Genomic DNA, 21016 nt, shown 5'->3' with positions numbered 1-21016 from the left:
GCTTTTCCATATGTACAGAAAAACACGTAGTAAACCACATATTTGAAACAGAACTTCCTCTAAACAAATGCTCACAAAACAATCACAGTTCTCATTCATTTTTTGGGTCTCCAAGCAGCCCATTAACTTTTTCCCCCCATCCATTCCTATCAATAGCAGGATAATTTTTTTCTACACTCTCTCATATTCAGAATCACGCAGAATTTTTCCCCAGTCTAATCCTTGGCTCCTCCAATATAAACATTCATGGAGATTATTGTGTAATTATGATCAAACTATTATTCTTGCATATCCACCAACATTCTAGATAGTACCAATTCATACTTTGCCATATATTGTAGCTTTTTCATAATTAAACCTACACCTTCACTTTCTCTCCTGTATTCATTTATCAGCTCCACTCCACAAGATCAGTCCACCTTCATCCAGATCTATAGCATCCTTTCCCTTCCCTTCCTTTCACTTTCACAAACATATTACGTACCTATGTTTTGTTCATTCATTCATTCATTCATGCTCTTAATTAGGGATCCCTCTTTATTGTATAGCTACTTATATAACCATCCACTGTATATTTTATTACACTGCCAGTAAAAGTAATTATTGAAAGCCAAAGCAGCCCGCTTTTCTTCCCTAATCAACAGGGTTTTAGAAAGTGGATGTGACAGGTACAAACACATTTTATGGCACACGGTGCACCACGAGCATTGTTCAAAAGCTGCAGATAAGGCTTTTCAAGGTGCAGCTTTCATCAGTGCTGTGCCCTCTGAGATCTGTGACGCTCAAAAGCACATTCTGGTTGTAAGAAAAAAAACGAGCCCAAATGTTCAAAGACTTTATTGGCTTTTTCCTGCAACATTTGAACATGCTGCTTTAAAGGACAGCTTGTTGGGGTGAATTCCTTTCATGAGCCACAACTCTTCTTACTTCTCTTTGTCTTTCTTTTTGCTCTTTCGCTGGCTGGTCAGTTCACTGAGCTTCTTGTCCAGGCGTCTCTGGAGGTGAGCTCTCTTGGCAGGATCCAAGGACTTGTCTTTCAAGCCACTCCCAGGATACAGCGTCCCTTCCTTGCTGATTCTCTGCCGCGCATGAGCTTTGGCTTTCTCCCCACACCCGTGAATCTGTGGGAAATAAAGACATGAGATCAGTGGAGGACACCAAGCAGCCTCAAGATACTCCAGTACAGAAAAGAAAAGAAAAAGAAAAAGAGAAATGAGAGAGGTAGAGTGCTGCCTTAAACAGCTGTCTTAAACTCCAAAGAACAGTACAAGTCGCTCACTTGTTTATTGACAGTTCTTTTAATTCCAACAGCAACAAAAAAATGTGAAGATCATTTTTTTCCCCAGTAGAAGCTAAAGTGAAATTAAATCATATTTTCAGACAGCTTAAGTATTCTCTTTTCAAACTTTACAAGTGGAAGGAGAATCTCTATTCCATCTTTTGGGCATCTTTGTTTTTTGGTCTGAAAAAATACTATAATCGATCTCTAAAGTCCAACGTTATAGGGATGCTTCTGAAGAGTATTGGAAGAAAGTCAACAGCAACATAGCTGTATAAATACAACAACAGATATTTCTAGAGTTAGCATCACATTAGCAAAACCCAATGAGCAGCTAGAGGGTACAAAATGCCACACCCTTCTCAATACCCAGAAAGAAAATTGCTTGGAGAAGCCCAGAAAAGTTATAGAGTACACCCATTACAGTACTTTGCAAGCTGCGCTGGGTCTCAGTAAGCTTCTGGGTACAATTGTTTCTGACCATCCCACAAGATCCAACCAAGATGGGCATGCTTCAGGTCCCCTCTATGGCTCTCTTGTGAAACCCCAGAAGCATGCCTTCTTTGTCACGGGCCTGGCCCTTGGAACAGCAACCCCCCTGAGATTCAGATGGCCCAATATGGCAAGGCCTTGAAAACCTGGGTCCTCCCCCAAGTATTGGGCCAGTGTGTTGGTTGAGCCTGTTTTGTAATGGTTAAGAAAATGGCTATGGCTGGCTTCAGATGCATTACATTCTCTGTTGTTTTAATTTTTGTTGGTTTTTTCTTTTAATTTTATGTTAGCCACCCAAAGTCACAATTTGTGAGTTGGGCAGTCAATATAAATTGAATGAATGAATGAATGAATGAATGAAATGTATGTATGTATGTATGTATGTATGTATGTTTGAAACAAAGTGCCATGAACAATCATTTATATCTAGGGACAGACTAAGCACACAATAATTCTTAAATTATGAGAACATATGAGCAGAAAATGCCTAGAGGGAAAGGTTAAGTACTTTAATAAAAGTTGTAATATAGAAGTCTGTTTCATTACCAGTAAGTGATGATGGAATGAGGCAGAATTTCTTGAAAATAAGATTATAAGGTGGGTCAACTCAGGTAATTATATCACGTCAGAAAGCTTTATTTTAATAGGAATATTATATCTAGATTTTATCCAAGGCTACAAGAAAGTATAAAACACTCTCAAAAAACATATGTGGCAAACGATTTGATACAAATGCAGAAATTAAACTGGGATTGCCCTGGATCAGATACAAGTATCTCTCTAAAACATTCACATTTATTAGTTCTGTTTAATTGATCAAACATTTGTGCTGGCCCATATGAATTTTTCCATGACTTAAATTCTAAAAGGATAAAATCTTCCCTTTTCCTCAAATGAGACCTATTCAAATTCAGGGTGTGATGCAAGAGGTGCAAAAATTATTGAACTAAGCAATATGAATGCCAGTATGGTTTGAAAAACTAGCTTTCATCAAGGGTTCTGTTCTATTGCTCTTAAAATTACCAATGAAATTATAGTAAAAAAAGGAATTACTCTTTTGTGGCAGCATATTTCAAAGAGCCAACAAGTTTTCTTCTTCAAGTCAGACTTGGCCAGTAGCTCTACTCAGAAAAGTGTAAGGTAAAGTTCATATGATGAAGAAATAGGATGGCAAACCATCATTCTTCAGAATCTGGAGGAATCATATTTGTTTTATAAATGATACTAAGTCTTCTGCCAACTTCCGAGATATATGGAAAGTATAATAAGATCTGTGATGAGACTAGAAAACGTTGATACTAAACTGGCAAAGTGCCAGTCAAAATATATTGTTACTGTTATTAAATTTTAAAATTAACAAAACATTAGATTTTTTAAAATGTCAGATCTACTTAACATTCAGCAACAATGTGAATCTTACTTTATTGTAAGTGGCCGGTTCGTACTATCAAATTTCTTTATATGAAAGCAGCTACAACACTGTGATCAAAAGAGGAAAGATTTGATATATTTTCCTGCATATAAATGTAGGCTCATTCTAGTCATTGGAACCATAAGAACAGTTGTGGGAGTATCAATGAAGAGACATAAATACTATGTCAACTATCTCCATGGTGCCAGCTGGATTGACTAATATGAATTCTATTTCATCTTTCTGATCACTTGAATTCTTGAGGCAGCTAACAAAATCTTGAAATATCCACCCCCACACCCGCCATAAAATGACACTAAAACACCAAATGTTAAAACTGGTAACATTTAAGGCATGTGAAAGTGATTATGAAGTTGGTCCACCAGATCTGGAGGGAACTAACCCTGTGACCCTGTGCCTTGACGTGTCTGCAGGAGATGAAGGAACGCAATGAAACTATTCACATGTAGGAGGGTGGTAAACTATCCATTACTCAGGGGTTAGCTTACAGCAATATCTTTCATTTAGCTGCCTATCAATATAGCCTTAAATAAACAGTACACTTTTTAATCCAAACTTCGGTCCACCCAAACATTTGGGATGTTTTTCTACAGACCAATATTTTTGTTCATGAATCGTGGAATTCAATTTGCTCTTGACTGAAGCTTGCTTTAAGGCACCTAGTTGTTACAACATAAATAAAGTTACATAAAAATAACCCTTCTTGGCCTATTTTTCAGTTTTGGTGAGGACACAAAATATATATATCTTTTGCTCTATTTACTTCTATTTTGCATCAAAATGTTCTAGTAGCTAGATACAACATTCTCCCCATGAGATTAAAAGAACCTATGATCAATTATTTCAAATAAATCAGGGCCACGTGGAAGATGTCTGAAAGCATTTTTTACTGGTAATCAATATAATTATTCCTGTCAGACAGGATTTAAAATGCTACATTGATAGAACACGCGCACAGACCTGACAGAGCTGGACAAGTAGACAGAAACAGTTCCACATTATACAAGGTTTATGACTGCCCCTTGAATAGATGCAAAGAACATTAAGATCCACTCTGAGTAGATGCAAAGCATCTATGCTTTCTAGAGCACAAGATTCCTTCAAGCATCTGAATAGGCTATGGGGAATGAATGTGAATGGGAGTTTAAAATAAAGAGGTGATTTGAGGTAAAGAGAGAATGATTCAGAAGCTTGATGGAAGGGAAAGGACACAGAAAAATCCCATTATTTCAGCATTAAAAACAGATCTCTTGCTCCACAAGGCTAAGTGCCTTTTAACGGCCTAGAATGGTCATTCCATTCAAGGACACACATTCTCTTCATCTGATTCATTTGGAAGAATCAAGGGAGAAGACAGAGTGTGTATTTGAGTATATATATTTAAAGACTGAAGGAGGGTGAAAAAGAATGTTGTGAACTTTAATAGGAAGTAAAACCATTCTTTATGTTAGAAAGAGATAAAAAGATGTTTCAGAAGTACTGAGCCTCATAAAAAATAACTCCATTAAAAATACCAAGAGGAGAACAAAAAAAGTGCTTCATTTTTAAAATCTAAAGACTATAAGCAAAAACAGCCCTGCAGAGCAACTTTTTTCCTCCTTATAGCACAGTAGGGGAGACATTTCCAGTCTTTGGGAGATTAAACTGGAGGCAAATATATCTTCAATTCATTTGTGAATTATACCCTATGTGTATATTACTATGCTACATTACTTTCATAATGCTGAACTCCCATCTCCACCTTTCTAAAGACAGATTTTTGCATAAGTATGTATGTGCCTGCATGTGTAGGCACATGTGTATATTAAACAGCAAACTAAGATAAATGGGGGGAGGTTACCCTCCATTGGATTTGCATATATTGAACAGCCTTTGTAACGACAAGCTTCCTTGAAAAGTCAACCAAACTGAATGCTTTAAAATGACACCTTAATTTCACCCGAAAGTGATGTTGGCTCTGAAAACTGGGGCGAAGAGCCGAGAAAATGGAAGTGTGTTGTCTGCCTGGCCTAGGAGAATCCAAAGCATACCTCTGGGATATGGTGGCTGAGACAGTAACGTCTGTTGCAATGCAGGCAGAGCTGTCCCAGAGTTGTTACGCTGGCTTTGCACTTGAAGAAACTGCAGGTGCTGTCAGCCTTAATTACAGCAGAGATCATAGCATCAAAGTCTTCCTCGGCTGCAATTTCCTTCTTGGATGTACCAGTAGCCTTTCCTAAATAAGCATAAGGGCATAAAATAATTAGAGAGCAGTGACAGAAAGATTGCACACAACACTTTATGATGGACGTAAAGAGGCACAGCTGTGTGGATCTTGATCTCCATTGCTAGGATCAGCCACATATCAAACGGCAAGACACTGGCCCTATGTGAACAGACAGCTAACAGATAGCACTAACTCCTCAGTGAGAAGGAATCAGTAAGATAAAGTGGCCAAATAAGAGTAGACAATGCATGGTAACAGAGGGGCAATAATGAGATTTATTTGTTTATTTACAGGACTTATCTGGCCACCTATCTCATACAATGACTCCAGGCGGCTCACAACAATCCATAAAACATAGTTAAAAACCAAGGTACCCTTCCCCTCAGGCGCCAGACCAAGCATCCTCACAGCTCAACCAGATATGGGCAATATCTGGTGCTCACAGAGGAGACACGCCATTAGCTTATGTATATGAACACAAACCGTGAAGCTGCCCGAGACCAGCTGAACTTCTTTGAAGCTGCCCCAACTGAATTAGAAACTCTCTTTAGAGAACATTTCATTTTAAAGAAGGAAAAGGGGATTAGGGTTAGGGCTGCTGATGGTGGAAAGATACACACCTGGAGGGTGCTGTGGTTTGAGAAGGCTGTTCCAGAAAATGTTACTGATTCAAAAATTAGGGGTCAAACTCTTAATTTTAGATTAAAATCAAAGGCAATGCCTGGATGTAGGTTTATTCCCATGCCCAAGAAATCCTATCGTCTCTGTATTTTCACAGCAGTGTCATCAATGCATAAGAGGGGATTTTCTTCTTCTTCTGAAATCTGGGAGCATGTGAATTTCAGAAGGTACCTATGCATATATTCAGTGGTTTCATTTTTCTTTAAGTTAGCAATCATGGAAAATGGGTACACGTATATGCATATATTCAAATGCTTGCACACACCCACCTTCCTGGCAAGGCAAAGGGAGATTTTCTTTTCTATTGACATTTTTTTTCCTTTTGTCTGACAAGCTCATAGATAGCCTCTATGTGAACGTAAAGATCTGAGAAAGAGAACTATAGTATGTTACAGGTATTCATATAGTCTGGCTCAGTGAGATGTCAGCTAAGGATCTGTACTTTGTTTCCTCAATATGTTCTAAGCAATAGTCCAAAGCCAGCCAATGTTGTGCCCTAGGTCACATGTTCTGATAATTTCATAGTTACTGATTTTGGGCAAAATCCATATATTTCCAAAAGCCAGGACAAATATTTGGCTGACATTTTCAAAGGAAGCCTATTCGTTGAAAATGCACTGTGCTCCCTAGATCTGAAATTCTAGGTTGCTCTCAAAAGTAGTTGCTTTTTAGAAGTAAAGCTTGTTTCCTCTGTAACCATGGTATAAAAGCAGGAGATTCAATATTTAAAGTAGCTCTAAAAGCAGAGAATTCTGTTGGCTGTGTTTTGGTTAAAATTTCCCCGAAGCTTCTCAAAGGATACACTCCCTTTGCCAGGAGAGAATCTATGTAGGGAATTGCAAAGAAAAGTTTGATAAACAGCAGATTAAAGAAGAATGAAATGGCTATCTTTTAAACTGCAAATGGAAGAGAAATGGCCTTTTTACCTCCAACATTTTTGTCTTTCTTCCCAATTATTTCCTGAAGATTTGCATCTGATTCTCGGCTTTGTTTTGCTCTCTCATCTTTCTTGGCTCTCTCTCTCTGAATCCGTTCCACATGCAATGTTTTCAAATCTGCGGCCCCTGCGCCAGCACTGCTTCCCTTCTCCTCACCATGGATGTGCACTTCTTTCGGAGGACTCTGAATTAACTCTTGCTTACAAACCACAGCATCTCCTAAGGATAATTTAGTGAGAGAAGCTCTCTTACGAATACTTATGTATCGTGCACTGCCTTCTCCTGTGCTTACATGTTGCAGCCCATATTCTTCGGCCAACTGATGGATAAGCATTCTATCGTGAGCATTTAAGGAGGAAGGGAAATCCAGTTGGGTCTCACTACTGTCCAGAAACTCCAATATTCTTGCTTTATGTTTACATGAATTTTCATTCTCTTTGGTTCCTGATGTTGTGACTTTGCCTGTGTTTTTCAAGGAACATTCTGTTGGCCTCTCCCTGGACTTTGGGGCTGGTCTTCCTCTTGGTTTCTCTCCAAGAGCCTTTGGGACTGGGGGTGTGCTGCATTTCAGTCTCTTTTCCTTGTCATGGGGACCCAGAGAGTTCTTGGGAGTATAGTTTCCTGGTACAATGTCATCCAGGTATTCAAAGGCTGTGCGCACTTCGCCGTGGGTGGTCATATAGTCTACCAGTCGTTTAAGAAAACTATGGTTGCTAATGGTGCGAGAGTCACAGATTACAGCCACATGACGCCGGGCTCGGGTAATTGCAACATTTATTCTCCTGTCTTCAGCAAGGAATCCCACTTCACCTACATATCATAAAAACAGTAAATCAGGATGCAGAGCTTTACAGGCCATGTAAAGTAATAATAATACAGAGAGTTCTATTCTAACCATGTTTCTTCAAAAGTAAGTTAGACTTAACTCCAAGAGATTCAGTGAAGTACATTACTTCTTACTATAATTATCTAAACCATCACCCAAGAATGAAGTTTCCAAAATGGATTCAGTGCATGAACAGAGTGCAGGCACAAATTTATTTATTTACAAACAAATCCAAACAAGTTTTCAGCAACAAGGGACTTCATAAGCAGATCCCATGAAGATTTTAACTGTCATACCGTGTAAGTCACACACTTCCTTATTATTATTATTGTAAAACTATATGAAATCCGAGATGGGAGTGTCATTGCCTGCACCTAATTTTGAACTGTATGCTCATGGTGACAGACTTCAAAGTAGCAAAACATATGTAGCCAAACCTCATCATCACACAAAATCACACCTAAACCTGTATTTAGCAAAGATCAGATGCACTGGCAATGTTTATGGACACTATTTTGACAGAATGATAACTTGTCTTGTAGAGTAATGGTATGTGGGAATTGACCTTGGGAGACAGGAGGAAAAGCCTCAGCCTAGATGACCATCATGCAAAAGGTATCTCAGCCCACCAAAGGAAAAGGGGTGTGGGAAGTTTCTCAGAAGGGACCCTCTCTAGTTTTCTGAAAAGTAAAAGGAAGGGAGGGGAGAAGTGCTTAAACTCAGGGTGTCTTCATTTCAGGTGAATATAATTTATCAATCTGCTTCAATTTTACTTATAAAGTCATTGATTTCCAAAAAAGCAGATGTTTAGTCAATAATCTAGTGTGGAAGGCCTGAGGTATACTGAGGCTCTGAATAAGTTGCAATGTTGTTTTAATATATGTTTCTGAAAAATCCAGTTTCGTTCCATTTTACTTTTAAATAAGGAAAGCAAAATTCAAGAAATGGCCAGGAGCTAGAAAAATTAGAATTTTTAGCCCTTGATATGACTTCAGAAACCACAGATGTTCATTTTGTTTCACAATTAGGAGGAAAAGCAGGACTATTCATACAGACTGTCCATGTTGATTAACTAAGCTTTACTAAAGTTTTTGTCCACAATGGAACTGCTCTGAGGCTGGAGCTGTATCGCTGAAGCAGAGATTAACATGAGAAAGCTTTCTTGGAGCACTGCAGATGTGTTTTGCTTGTTCCTAATTATTAACAAGTCTGATAAAGGTCAGAAAAATATTTAGCATAGGCTTAAAAATTTTAAAAAAGCAGCACCCAGGATTGAATAAATGGTTAGAAATGACAAAGTCTTTTTTAGAAGTTATTTCTGATCTCCAGATTTTTAAAAAGACTTTATAATAACAGATAGCAAATGCCAAGATGAGTCAGCTCAGCTACTTAACCGATGGTGGTTGAGTCCTGTATGAGGAGTTAGGCAGAAGACAAATGGGAAAACAAACATTAAAGGGCACATTAAAATATATGAGTCACTAATTTGTGCTTGATAAGCCCGACCTGGGAAGTAATTACCAAGTGTCAAAACCATATCTGAAGACATAATACATAGACAACAATGAACCACAACTTTGCTTATCTATTTTAATCCATAAACAGGGAGGCATTTTTCCCTGCAGTAACCATATGAAACAGAGAAGAAAGCCCTCTCATCATGCCTGACTATTATAATGGGAAAAAATACTGCCAGTGGAAGCAGAATATTTGCAATGTCCCCAATATGAACATACTTTAGAAACATCTTTTGAGTTACATTCACAGTCGACTGACAGTTGTGATTCCTGTGGCTGCAAGATGGAATTTTAAATTAAATGACAGTCACCATAATTACCAGAAGTTCACTCAATTATTTTATCCTTTTCTTACTATTAGTCATTCTGATCTCTTTTTGAAAAGAATTATAGGATGTTGTAGTGTTCTTTTTAATTGGCCAGCCAGAATCATGAATCAGTCACAACCACAGCAACATGCAATAGCATCAATGCTTCTTGCAAATTACTTGTTTTCATTCTGCATGACCCCAGATTATAACCTATTTACCTTTTCTGTTGGATCTCACAAAAGAAACAACAACAGCTTCCTTTTCTCTTCCTTGGAAGCCATCCACTGATTTAATCTCCAGCTCTGGATGCTTATGACACAGATGTTTTCTTAGCATGTCCACCTGAAAAACAAAGCCCTTATTGACACAGAAAACATGGCACTGAAGTTGGGGGGAAAGTAAATGCCCTCTTAACTGAAAAGATCCTCTCCTTCCAAAAGTAAACCATTAGAAATTAAGCATCTAATATATAAGACTGCTGCCTAGAAAGAGGAATAAAAAGCTACATCTGATGTGTGTTCTTGTCTAGCATGCTAGGACTGCTGAAATGTGATCTGTACCCTGGAGGGAGGAATGGGGATCTTCCTAACTTACTGGAGACCAGCAGATGGTGGAAGAGGTTGGTAGGCCCACACAAAAGAGCACACAGAGCATGTTAAGTCCACACAGATCAAGAAAAATCAATGAAGTTCTGCCTCTACCTTACTGAATTTATTATCTGTGAGGGTAATTTAGGTCCCTCTGAAGATTCAAATCAGTTTCATTTTGCTTTGTACTTAGTTTTCCATTTTCTTTTTCAAGATGACATGTTTCTTAGTGTATGGCAGTGGATGCACTAACCTGAAGATTGTAAGGAGCAATGACAGCTACATCTTTGGCCTTCACACCAGCTTCTATCAAAGCATCTATATGCAAGCCGATAAGTTGTACCTCACCTGGGAACAAGGAACAAGCAACTTTAGGGTTGAAGAAGCAGGCAGGCAGGTTCAATTAGAAAACCAAACAGACCTATAAACTGCGTTCTACACTCTAAATAAAAAAATAGTACTGTATGTATAATCATGCAGCATACAAGTGCAAGTTTATTTGCTAGGAATTCAAAGATTACAGGAAGCCAAAAGAAAACAAAGATTTCCTTGTTGTGTTGGTTTCTCACAGCTCAAGAGTTACCATTTTCCTTATGTAGCTATACCGCCAGTCACCTTGCAAAGGATTCATGTGCTTTTGAAAAGCTGGATGCGGATGGTGATCTGTGAGTGGGGCACATGGCAAAGGAAGGCACCTGCCTTTGTTCAATTTAGTCATTCACTAGGCACTTGCTGGCCCTCATCTCATCACGTGAAAAAAGGGCTGTCCCCAACTGTTCCTTGGCAAATTTAGCAAGGGTGGATGCACACACCAAAACATAAAATGCCCCTCATTCACATGTGTCATGTACTGTACATTTTAAAGAAAACATTTTTTAAAAACAGCTATTTTATTTTATTTATTTGTAGTGCTTATAAACTGCCCCAATATACATGATTCTGGGAAGTGTACCTTAGCAAACCAAGTTAGTATTTCCCATTTAGAAAACCAAACTGAAATTATAAGAAGAAATCACCATAAAAACCAATTAAAATAGATGTGCGACAGAAACTCTAGACTCTAGAGTCCAAAGACCCGCTGATGTAAAATCATTCTGACGGCCTTTCTGAAACCCAAAGAGGGCAAGGAAGGACTGTGTCCCTTAAAGCAAGACCCATGACTATACTGAGAAGGTCTTAATTCAAACTTTGACTTATCCTCCTTCTGAGTATAAATCAAACTGCATAGCTATATTGCTATTTTGGAAAATGTCATTGAAAATTATTTAGACACACGGGCTTTAGGGCTTACAACTTGTAAACAATATTTTTAATTTGAAATGCCATATCCAGGAGAGGCCCAGAGATTACAAGCATTACATCACCGATAGTAGTCATGAGGATAGCAAAATGGCCTTCCAAGATCAATCTTGAAATCCCTAATATATGAATATAATTCAGAAAACTAAAACCTGCCCAGAAGCAAATTTACTACATATTAGAAATTTCACATATAATTTAATAGCTTTTCAACACACTTTAAACTTATATCCTTATCTGTTCATTCTTCTAGGTTGCTAAATCAGGCTTAGGAATGTTGAAACATATCATTTTATAAGTTGTGCAACTTTTACATGGGCACTGCTACCTTCTGCTATACAGAATATACATAATGTAAGGTTCATGTACATACGGAACAATGACTATGTAGTGCACAGTCATGTAGTAAAAACCTGCATGTAGGACCATCATAGCGACTAATATTCATTCCTGGGTGAAACAACCTCCTATCATGACTCTATCAATGCTAACAGTACATAGGATGCTTCCAGACAAGATTTTTTATTAGACAATTGTACTTCCTGAAACAGAGGTTCACAGGATCCAGACAGCTTTTGTTAAGGAGGGAAAGACAGAATAGCTACACAATGTTTTTGATTGTGTTGGGAGTCTTCCATCTGAAATCACCAATCAATCGCCCTCTGTTAATCCCATCTATACAAACTAAGATTCTCCTGTCCCAAACCTTTGTCAAAGTTGCTGAAACTGTCACACCCTACAGACTTCCCAAGGTCTCTTTGGTTCTTGAAGTAATAGAGCTATTCCCCTGAGAATCACCTTTACCCTTTCTTATTTATCCACCCAAGTACAATCTAGTATACCTAAAAGGATATTTCTCCTGGAAAAGTTCCTGTTCTGCCTGAATATCGACAAAACTTCATGAGAGTTGCTAAGCTACTTTATAACTCTGGCCTGCCTTTCTACCACAGATTGTGCTTTATGTGCCATCAGCACAATCAGGCATTTGCTAACCCATTAACTGCAGAGGTTTGTGCCTTGTTTGCTTAAAGGCTGGACAAAGTGTGATGTGCCAAGACAATTAAAAGTGAAAGCTCTCTCAACTCTGCTGTGCCACAAACAATATGGATATGAAGCAAGTTCAACATTTCTGGCTGAGAGCTGACAGTCTTTCCTGTTCCTTCAGAGCCAACTGCATATCAAGACAGAATATTTAAACTTCAGTTGCAATATCTAACAAGCATCACTGGTAGCTGTCTGCTACAGCTTGCACAGCTGTTACTATGGTATAAGATGTCTTGCTGGAGACCAGGAGATTAGTCTGGACTTTCAACTTGACAATGGCAACCTCTGCTCCTACCTATTATTGGAATGCCATCACAACTTTGTATCTGAGCTTAGGGTACAGGTAAGAAATCTGTGCTCATCTCGAAGGTAATGGACTACATCTCCCATCATCTCTGACCCCTGTTGAAGTGAATTGGAATTCAGCAACATCTGGAGAATTTAAGATGTCCCATCTCCCCCACCTCGTTGTTGTTTTTTTTTGGTATAATAAAACTAATACATGGAATTTTTCTTCCCCAACCACCAGCTATTTCCTGCAAGTTACAAGAATAAAGAAACACTTTTCAACATTGTTCATGTTTATTATTCAGTTTCTTGATAAATTGCCATCTGCACTAAGTTTGAGATCAACACTTATTTTCATAAAGAAGGTCCCATCCCTTTGTGTTTTAAATAGGCAAGACGCCAATCCATTATAAAGATCCTCCTAGCAGATTAATCCATTTTAGAGAATCACTCAAAAAGCTGACGCTATTTCAAACTTACATAAGCAGCCTTGTTCAAGTTCAAAGCATCAAATGTTCCTTCATAAACAAAAGGATCTTTGAGCGTGTCTAGTGAGACAGACACAGATTATATTACTGTAACTTTTCAGAACTTTTTCTGTTTAAAAAGTGGGAATGAAACATAATGCTGCAGACCATTCGACACACACTTATGTATCAAGCCCGCGTGAGACTATTTAGGGTTGCAACCTGACGTACATACGGTAGAAAGTAAATACCAGGGAAAACAGTGGGCATTATTTCAGAACTAACATGAATGTGAACAGCTTCTACAATGCCCAAGTTTCTATTTGTCATTCAAATTTGGCATGCATTCTTTGTACTTACAGAATTTCATAGCTAAGTTAATTATGACCCACCACATTTTCTTTCTACCCAAAACCTATGCGAAAGTTTGGTAGCCTTTTGTTCCACCAAGGCTAGGTTTTGTTTAACTAATACAGTGTTGTCCAAACTTGGCCACTTTAAGATGAGTGGACTTCAACTCCCAGAATTCCCCAGCCAGCATGGCTGTCCACTCATCGAACTAATACATTGGGGTGCACCAGAAAGTTCTCTTTCTGTTCACTCTTTCATTCTAAGCAAGCTGCTTCAATGCCATGCGCGTGCACAGCCATTTCCCATTTCTGGGATGAAGACAGCAACTTTGGGGCTCTATTTTTTCAGGCTACACCTGAAGCCCAATTTAAATTCTATACCTTCTTAACTACGGGGGTACAAAATCCAAACTTGTGAAACGAAGTAGCATTCAGGATTTTGCTACTCCTACTCACAACCACTAGTTGTACTATCTTCTGCCTCTTTCTTCTTGCATTGTATGTTTTGTATTGACTCATTAGTTATACTACAGTACAATGTAATCTGGATGGAGTTTTTGATACTGTATGTCAGAAGGATTCAACAAATCTAACTATTTCTTTTACAGTTACCATTTGATACAAATGGTATTGAATGTTACAAAAAAATAACCAGAAGCAAAAGTCTGAAAACAGCCTTGGAGGCCATGGATAATTTAAACAGGTTATTCATCTATCTTAAGAGTATAACATGTGTATATCAAGCATGACATGCAAGACATTCTCATTTTTTATTCTAAAAATAAAATATTCGAATTTTTCCACAAGAGTTGTGCCTGTGATCATGGATGTAATATTACAGTCAATTACTCAAATTTGACAATACATTTTTGGCACAAGGACACTTTTTACCTAGCAGCAGCTGGTATTGCATAACCACTGTAGAGTTAACATAAACTGAAGGGGTGGTTTTTGAAAACAAGATGTCACACTGGAAACGAAAATAATGCAGTAGAGAAAATGATGGTACCTGGATTTCCTTTAGACTGTTCTTCTTCCGCTTCAAGTTCAAATAAGTCACAGCCAGCTGTATCTATAAGCAGCAATGGGATACTGGTCTCTTCTGTGGGAGCCACTCCTGGCAAGTCTCTGCCAAGTTATTAGAAAGAATTGCATGAATTACTTTTTGCAAGAAGCAGTAAGCTTATTTTATTCTCTCTCTCCAACCATGAGACCTTAGAACCTATTCTTAGTTATTCTGTGAAAACAAACAATACACGCAGCTTGATGGGAACACAGATTAGCACATATGGGGCTTCTGTTGCAGTCTAACAGTAGCACTGCTTCAAGTAACATATATATCAAGCAAATTACAGAATAGGGCAGCTAAAAATTGTTTTCAATGGTGGCAAAAATAACATTATAGATGTGAGCTTCCGCAGAGTACAACTGCTTCCTTTGCTCAGAGGCAAAGGGAGCATGCTTTGATTTATTACTGGAGACAGTAATATGACAGCTGTGATATTAGGAAAAGATACAATCTGTAGTCCTAATAACCTTAAACAAGATGTTGTTTGTACTTAAAAGAGCCATATTAATCATCAACCTTACAGAACTATAGTTGTTCACTGTATATCTAACTTCTGAACAAACACATGAAAACAATTTTAAGGGATCCAAGGATGGATAGGATTTGAAGTATGAGAACATAATTCAATTTTTTAAAATCTTGGTTACATACAGAAGCTATTGATAAGAAAGGACCCAGGATATAAGGTCATAACACCACAAGAGCAGGATACAACTGTGGGAAGTGCAAAATAGGAGTGCAAAGATGTAAAAGAGAAGTTTCCCTCCCAGCAGTGACTCCAGGGGACCCAATCCCCACCGGACATGCAAGCTAGGAAGCTCAGCTCCCACTGGCACCGTTATCTGTTCCTTGGCATTATGTTTAATTTGCCCCATATTGTTGAAGTGATACTTCCCATATATTGATACTTGCCAGTATACAGACAGGCAAACAGGAGTAATATAAATATGGCTTGCCCTATCACAGCTGTGAAGAAATTCTCTACAGGGACATGAAGGACTAAGTTGTATCAGATCCCTTCTCCAAATTAAGAAGTTGTTGCTCCTGTTTTAAATATTAAATGTATTAAGTTTTTAAGTATTAAAAATATTAGGTATTAAATGTATTAAATGTATTACGTTTTTAAGTATTAAATAACCATATAACTTTGGATTGACCAAGAACTATGATGAATATTAACTTTTATTAGTTCAAACAAAGTAGCCTCAGAAAACATAGCTTAAAGTCAACATATTTTAAATTATAGTTACAATTCAGCACAGTTTGTGGGTTTAGATTATAAAAGAAGAAGTTGTAAGCTAAAAGTGGAAATGACAACATCCAGACTTCCCACCAAGAGAAAAGGATGGAGGTTTGTCGGTATGAGTATGCGCCGAAGCATTCTTCCTCAAAGATCTCTGACTAAAATGTTAACTTTAATGGACATAATTGGTTCAAAACTGCATTTGCAAGTTGTTTCTAGTAGCATGTCCCCAAATGACCAATTCTTTGTTCTGGATGGAGAAGTAAGCAATTACTGATTTTTTCAAAACAAATATTTCAGCATTATCTTACTTCCATTATTCTACTGCAAGGCCTCAGATGCAGAGCTGGTCTCTCACATACTGGTCAATGTACAGAGACAATGCCAGCAAGTTAATGAGGCTTTTAATCTTCTCCAATTATAACCTGTTTTCAATTCCATTTTGTTCTTTTAAAAGTTCCATCTGCAGAGAAAATCATGCCAAAAGAATCCTATATCAAACAACTCTCCCTTTATAAACAAATTCAGATACAGTCTTTAAGGGATTAAAGCTACTGTGAGAGCAAACCAATTCTCACTGCACCATCAGTAGTTATTAAGGGATGCAAAGGAGAATTGGTTTCAAAACTGCTAATTAAAAAGAAAAAAAGGCACACACTGCATGATCAGGGGTTTGGTCTATTCCTCCAAACAGTGCTAGGTTGTGAGAAAAGTTAAGATGAATGAGTTATCAATGAGGGAAGATTTTATTCCTTTTTGCGTTCTCTTGATACTGGAGTTCAACATTCCTGAAAGAAAGGGGGAAGTGAAGTTCTCTCCACTCCAGATTCGCAGAAGTTAGCAGCTCCTAATAGTGTGGAATCATTTGTTTTTCACTTATGAATAATATGTTCCTGCATATGTCTAGCAAAAATTGAATTCCCACCACATCTCACATTTACTGAGACTTGAACTTTTTAAAGTAATCTGAGCTTTCATATCTTGGTGCTCAGAGGCAACAGAAAAGAATAACTAAAACAAAGCCTTAAAGGCAGTGTTTCTCAACCTTAGTAACTTTAAGATGTGTGGACTTCAGTTCCCAGAATTCCCCATGGGAATGGCTGGCTGGGGAATTCTGGGAGTTGAAGTCCACACATTTTAAAGTTGCCAAGGTTGAGAAACACTGCCTTTAAGTATTCCAAAATTGGGCTGGTTACTGGCAGATTACTTTCAGAAATTAAGAGGCTACAGTAGCTTCCAAAAGAAGGGAAGGTTTGGCAGCTCACCCCATTAGCATTCTACAACAAACAGCAGAGACATTTTTCAAGTTCCAACAGACATTCGTCCTTTGTATCAACAGCAGATTTAATATAAATCAGAATTTGTGTTACCAGCTCAAGGTGAAGTTGTTGCAATTAACTGATTCATGATCTTGTCAGGAATTTCTCATGGGAAGAAATTCATCCCGTTATCTGTACAACAATATTATGGCTACATGGATTATGAAAAAAACTTGTTATTGTGTGTTGTGCATGTATACTGCTAATTACTGCCACCTATTGGCGGGTGTATGCTAGTTACCCAGTGGGGGGGTATGGAGTGGCAATATAACTGGAGCATTGTATGCCCAGCCTCGCAGTTGTTTTAGCATTAGCCACCATGTAGTTATGTAGTTTTATGGGTTATGTAGTTGTAACTAATAACCAAGTAGTGTACCTCTTCTCTGAGAGCTTTTGGCTAGAGACTTTATGTTTGTGGATAAGTCTTGGATGCTGAATTTATGAGAAGACGTGTTTTTTCCTAAATTTTGTATACAACTTGTATTTTATGAAGTTTTACATATTTATCAATAAACAACCAGATAGTATATATTTCCTGGCTGAGTTTCTTTGGAGAACAAGATATGGACATTGCAGTTTGCAAACCTATCATGCTGGTGTGTATTTTTTCCTTGGGCAAAAGTTTTTCTGGGAGCACTGCTGTACTCTGCTCAACAGATCTGTCCTAGGTGAAGTTCCTGATCTCATCTTATATGTTATCCTAAGTAGGTCTGTATTTCATTTTTTTGAAAATAATAAAAATAGAGCCACAAAACAGAAAGTTATGGGAAACAGCTTTAGAGAACAAAAAGGCATCTCGTGGGGTGCTTTTAACCTGCTAATCTAATTTTGAGTCGGGATGCTTTCGAACTGGAATGTGTTTTCGCACCAAAGGTCTGAATCGGTCAATTTAGAATACCTACATTCATGATCTATTTGGTTAGTATGTGACTTGCAGGCTTCAGAAGTTTTCATAGGGACAACTTTTCAAATTTAATCAGTGGAGAATGTACCTAGATACTGGCCTCCCTGTTACTACCTAGGGCTCCCTTGGGTTTTTTACACTACAAGATGTGTACTTTACTCAAAGGGGAACATAAAACACAAACTAAATGTGGACATTAAGCCAACAGGTCATGGCTGGGATTCTTCTTAATAATGGGCAGCAGCATTTTTATATTAGTGCTGTGTTAAATGGATTTATTAAAAGTAGGCACGGCAGCTCACAAAAAGCAGCATGAAAGGGATGCAGCAATTGTAAACATTTTTGCAACAAGATTAGGCTCTTTCATGTTTCACTGAGTAGAAACTCTGTGATCACCAAGATTAAAATGATAACAAAAGCAAATAATGCACTTCCCCGTTTATCCAGAAAACTAAAAACAAAAGATATGATTGAGCCAGTGTTAAGTTTTCTATGTAATTTTGCTAGGAATATGCCTATGGAATGTGATGGTATATACTGTATTTCAGAATAACATACATAACATCCTGCTGAATCCAGTGGGAATTATTTATATTTCCTTAACGCTGCAGTAAGTAGATATTAAAAATGCAACCGTGCATGCCTCTTTGAACACACTAAGGCAGTGTTGTCCAAAGTTGGCCACTTTAAGATGAGTGGACTTCATCTTGCTGGCTGGGAAATTCTGGGAGTTGAAGTCCACTCATCTTAAAGTGGCCAACTTTGGACAACACTGCACTAAGGCAAAAACCAAACACACTGTTGGGGGGGAGGGATAGTGTGATTTAATAACACAGCTTGGAACCCCATCTTTGCAACTTGATTTGAGTGGGTTTCCAAAGTCCTTTGATCTCCCATCTTGTATTTTCTTATAACCTGATGATTAGAAAGAGGGAATGAGAGAGTATTTCGGGTTAAGAGACTATCATACAGCTCAGTGAAAGCAGCAAAAATTTATGCAGCTTTCTTCTACCAGCTGCATCAGACCCTAACTGTGCTACAAACATCTTCCTTCTCTCAAAGCAACAATTCATTTTTATAGTTGACAATTTCTTTCACGGTCTTTAGAAAGTATTTCACTTCAATGGCCATCAATATTATGTACTGAAATTATTTTCTCGGTGATTTAAATCTATGATACAATTTTCTTTCCACACTATCTTGATGGAAATGTTCCCTGAATATGAATTACCTATTTTTGTTTAAAAAACAAAGCTGTCCTTTTGTGATCTGGTTTTGTATGTTAGGAGCTGTAAAGTGAAATGCATATCCCAATCCCCATTTACACAATTTTCTGTCCATTACTAACAACAGAGGAAACAGATTATTATCTACATCAACTCAACACACAATAACGTGCCATATGCCCCAACTTTTTCAATCTTGGTTTTTCTAAATATTGGATATAATTTATGGCTTAGCAAACACACACACACACACACACACACACACACACACAAGCTACATGTTTTGGACTTATAGCTAAATTCATAACTGAAAAAAACCCAAAGATGGCTTCATAGTTTAGCTCTGTTTCCTATCTCTTCCATTCTCTTATTCAGTTTCCAATGTTTAAGTCTTAGAAACTCTTGGGCTAGGTGTCCTATGAAAATATTTGGCCCTAGAACAAACTGGCTTCAGGTCTAGACACTCAACCATGAACCAATGTATCATACTACTTAACGTAGCTGAGAAATGCTATAACTGACCCAAGGATGCCCTCTATGTAGCCTTCATAGACTTGAGGGAGGCCTTTGACTCTATGCCATGAGAATAACTCTGGAGGAAATTAGTGACTACAACACTGTCTTCTTAAACGGATAATGCTGTTGCATCATGGCATTACTATTCAAGTCAAGGGCAATATTGCTGGCAACTTAATTGAACCTGTCTCTATTTGCAAAGGTGTTAAACAAGACTGTATCCTTGTCCCACTACTGTTCAGTTGTTACACTAACAATATTGTTAAGATGTTTGCTAAGCCAGAATTCCATCCTCCCTCCCTCGCCCACCACCCCGTCTCTATTCTTCTTTATGCTGAAGATGAAGCCCTCCTATTTAACCCAAGTAGGGCTTCGAAGATGCCTTAAAGCTCTACTGCTTTACTGCTACAGAGAATGCTTCAAGAAACTATTCTAAAACAAAGGTATTGGTATTCTCTAGGAAACACTTTAAGGCCCTAATTAAATGGATGATTAACAGCAAACTTATCAAGCAGGTTAAATCCTTTAAGTATCTAGATGTCTATTTTCAATCTTCTACTTGCAAGTCTATTCAAGCAAGAGAGCTACTAGCAAGAGCCCAAAAACCACCCCTTGGAATTGCTAAATTTGCAGGTCAATCTGGAAATAATGATCTCCCAGCAGCTATTAAACTGTTTAAAACTGAAGTTCTGGATATGAAGTTATATGGTACTCAGCTATGTATCCATAAGGAGTCCTCTAGCTTAAAAGCAATTCAATCAATTTTTTAAAAAATCTTATTAGAAGTCCCTTGTTCAATTTCTAGCATTGCAATATGACTGGAACTAGGATGCATTTCCCTTGGGGCCTAATTTTTATTGTCTTAAGGTTTTGGCTGAAGCAAGCCTAGGGGGGAACTTCCTTTGTCCATCTAGATAGGTTCTCTTCCACCCTAAGAAGACAAATTAGTGATGATTTGGTGTACTGAAGTCTTTCTTGGCTGGCATTATCTGCTTTGGGCCTTGATAAAACTTTGGTTAAAC

The 21016-nt window shown here is 37.9% G+C and overlaps 1 protein-coding gene across 2 annotated transcripts in view; it reads right to left on the bottom strand.

Moving 5' to 3' along the window:
* Positions 1-632: 632 nt before the first annotated feature.
* Positions 633-21016, bottom strand: part of IGHMBP2 (immunoglobulin mu DNA binding protein 2) — a 90480-nt gene continuing 70096 nt past the window's right edge. For both annotated transcript variants that reach the window (XM_088146132.1, XM_088146133.1), the window contains 6 exons: positions 14727-14845; positions 10523-10617; positions 9901-10024; positions 7017-7838; positions 5234-5418; positions 633-1121 (listed from right to left, as the gene is read on the bottom strand). In XM_088146132.1, the coding sequence (XP_088002258.1) occupies positions 924-1121; positions 5234-5418; positions 7017-7838; positions 9901-10024; positions 10523-10617; positions 14727-14845 (1543 nt within the window). In that variant the 3' untranslated portion in view covers positions 633-923. The remainder of the gene's footprint in view (positions 1122-5233; positions 5419-7016; positions 7839-9900; positions 10025-10522; positions 10618-14726; positions 14846-21016) is intronic.

This window comes from Python bivittatus, unplaced genomic scaffold (assembly GCF_059951505.1).
Source record: "Python bivittatus isolate LINGU-HERP-01145 unplaced genomic scaffold, Pbiv_v1 ctg000480_np1212, whole genome shotgun sequence".
In the NCBI taxonomy this organism is placed as follows: Eukaryota; Metazoa; Chordata; class Lepidosauria; order Squamata; family Pythonidae; genus Python; species Python bivittatus.
The sequence above is the reverse complement of the archived record's forward strand: the minus strand, read 5'-3'. Positions and strand labels throughout refer to the sequence as shown.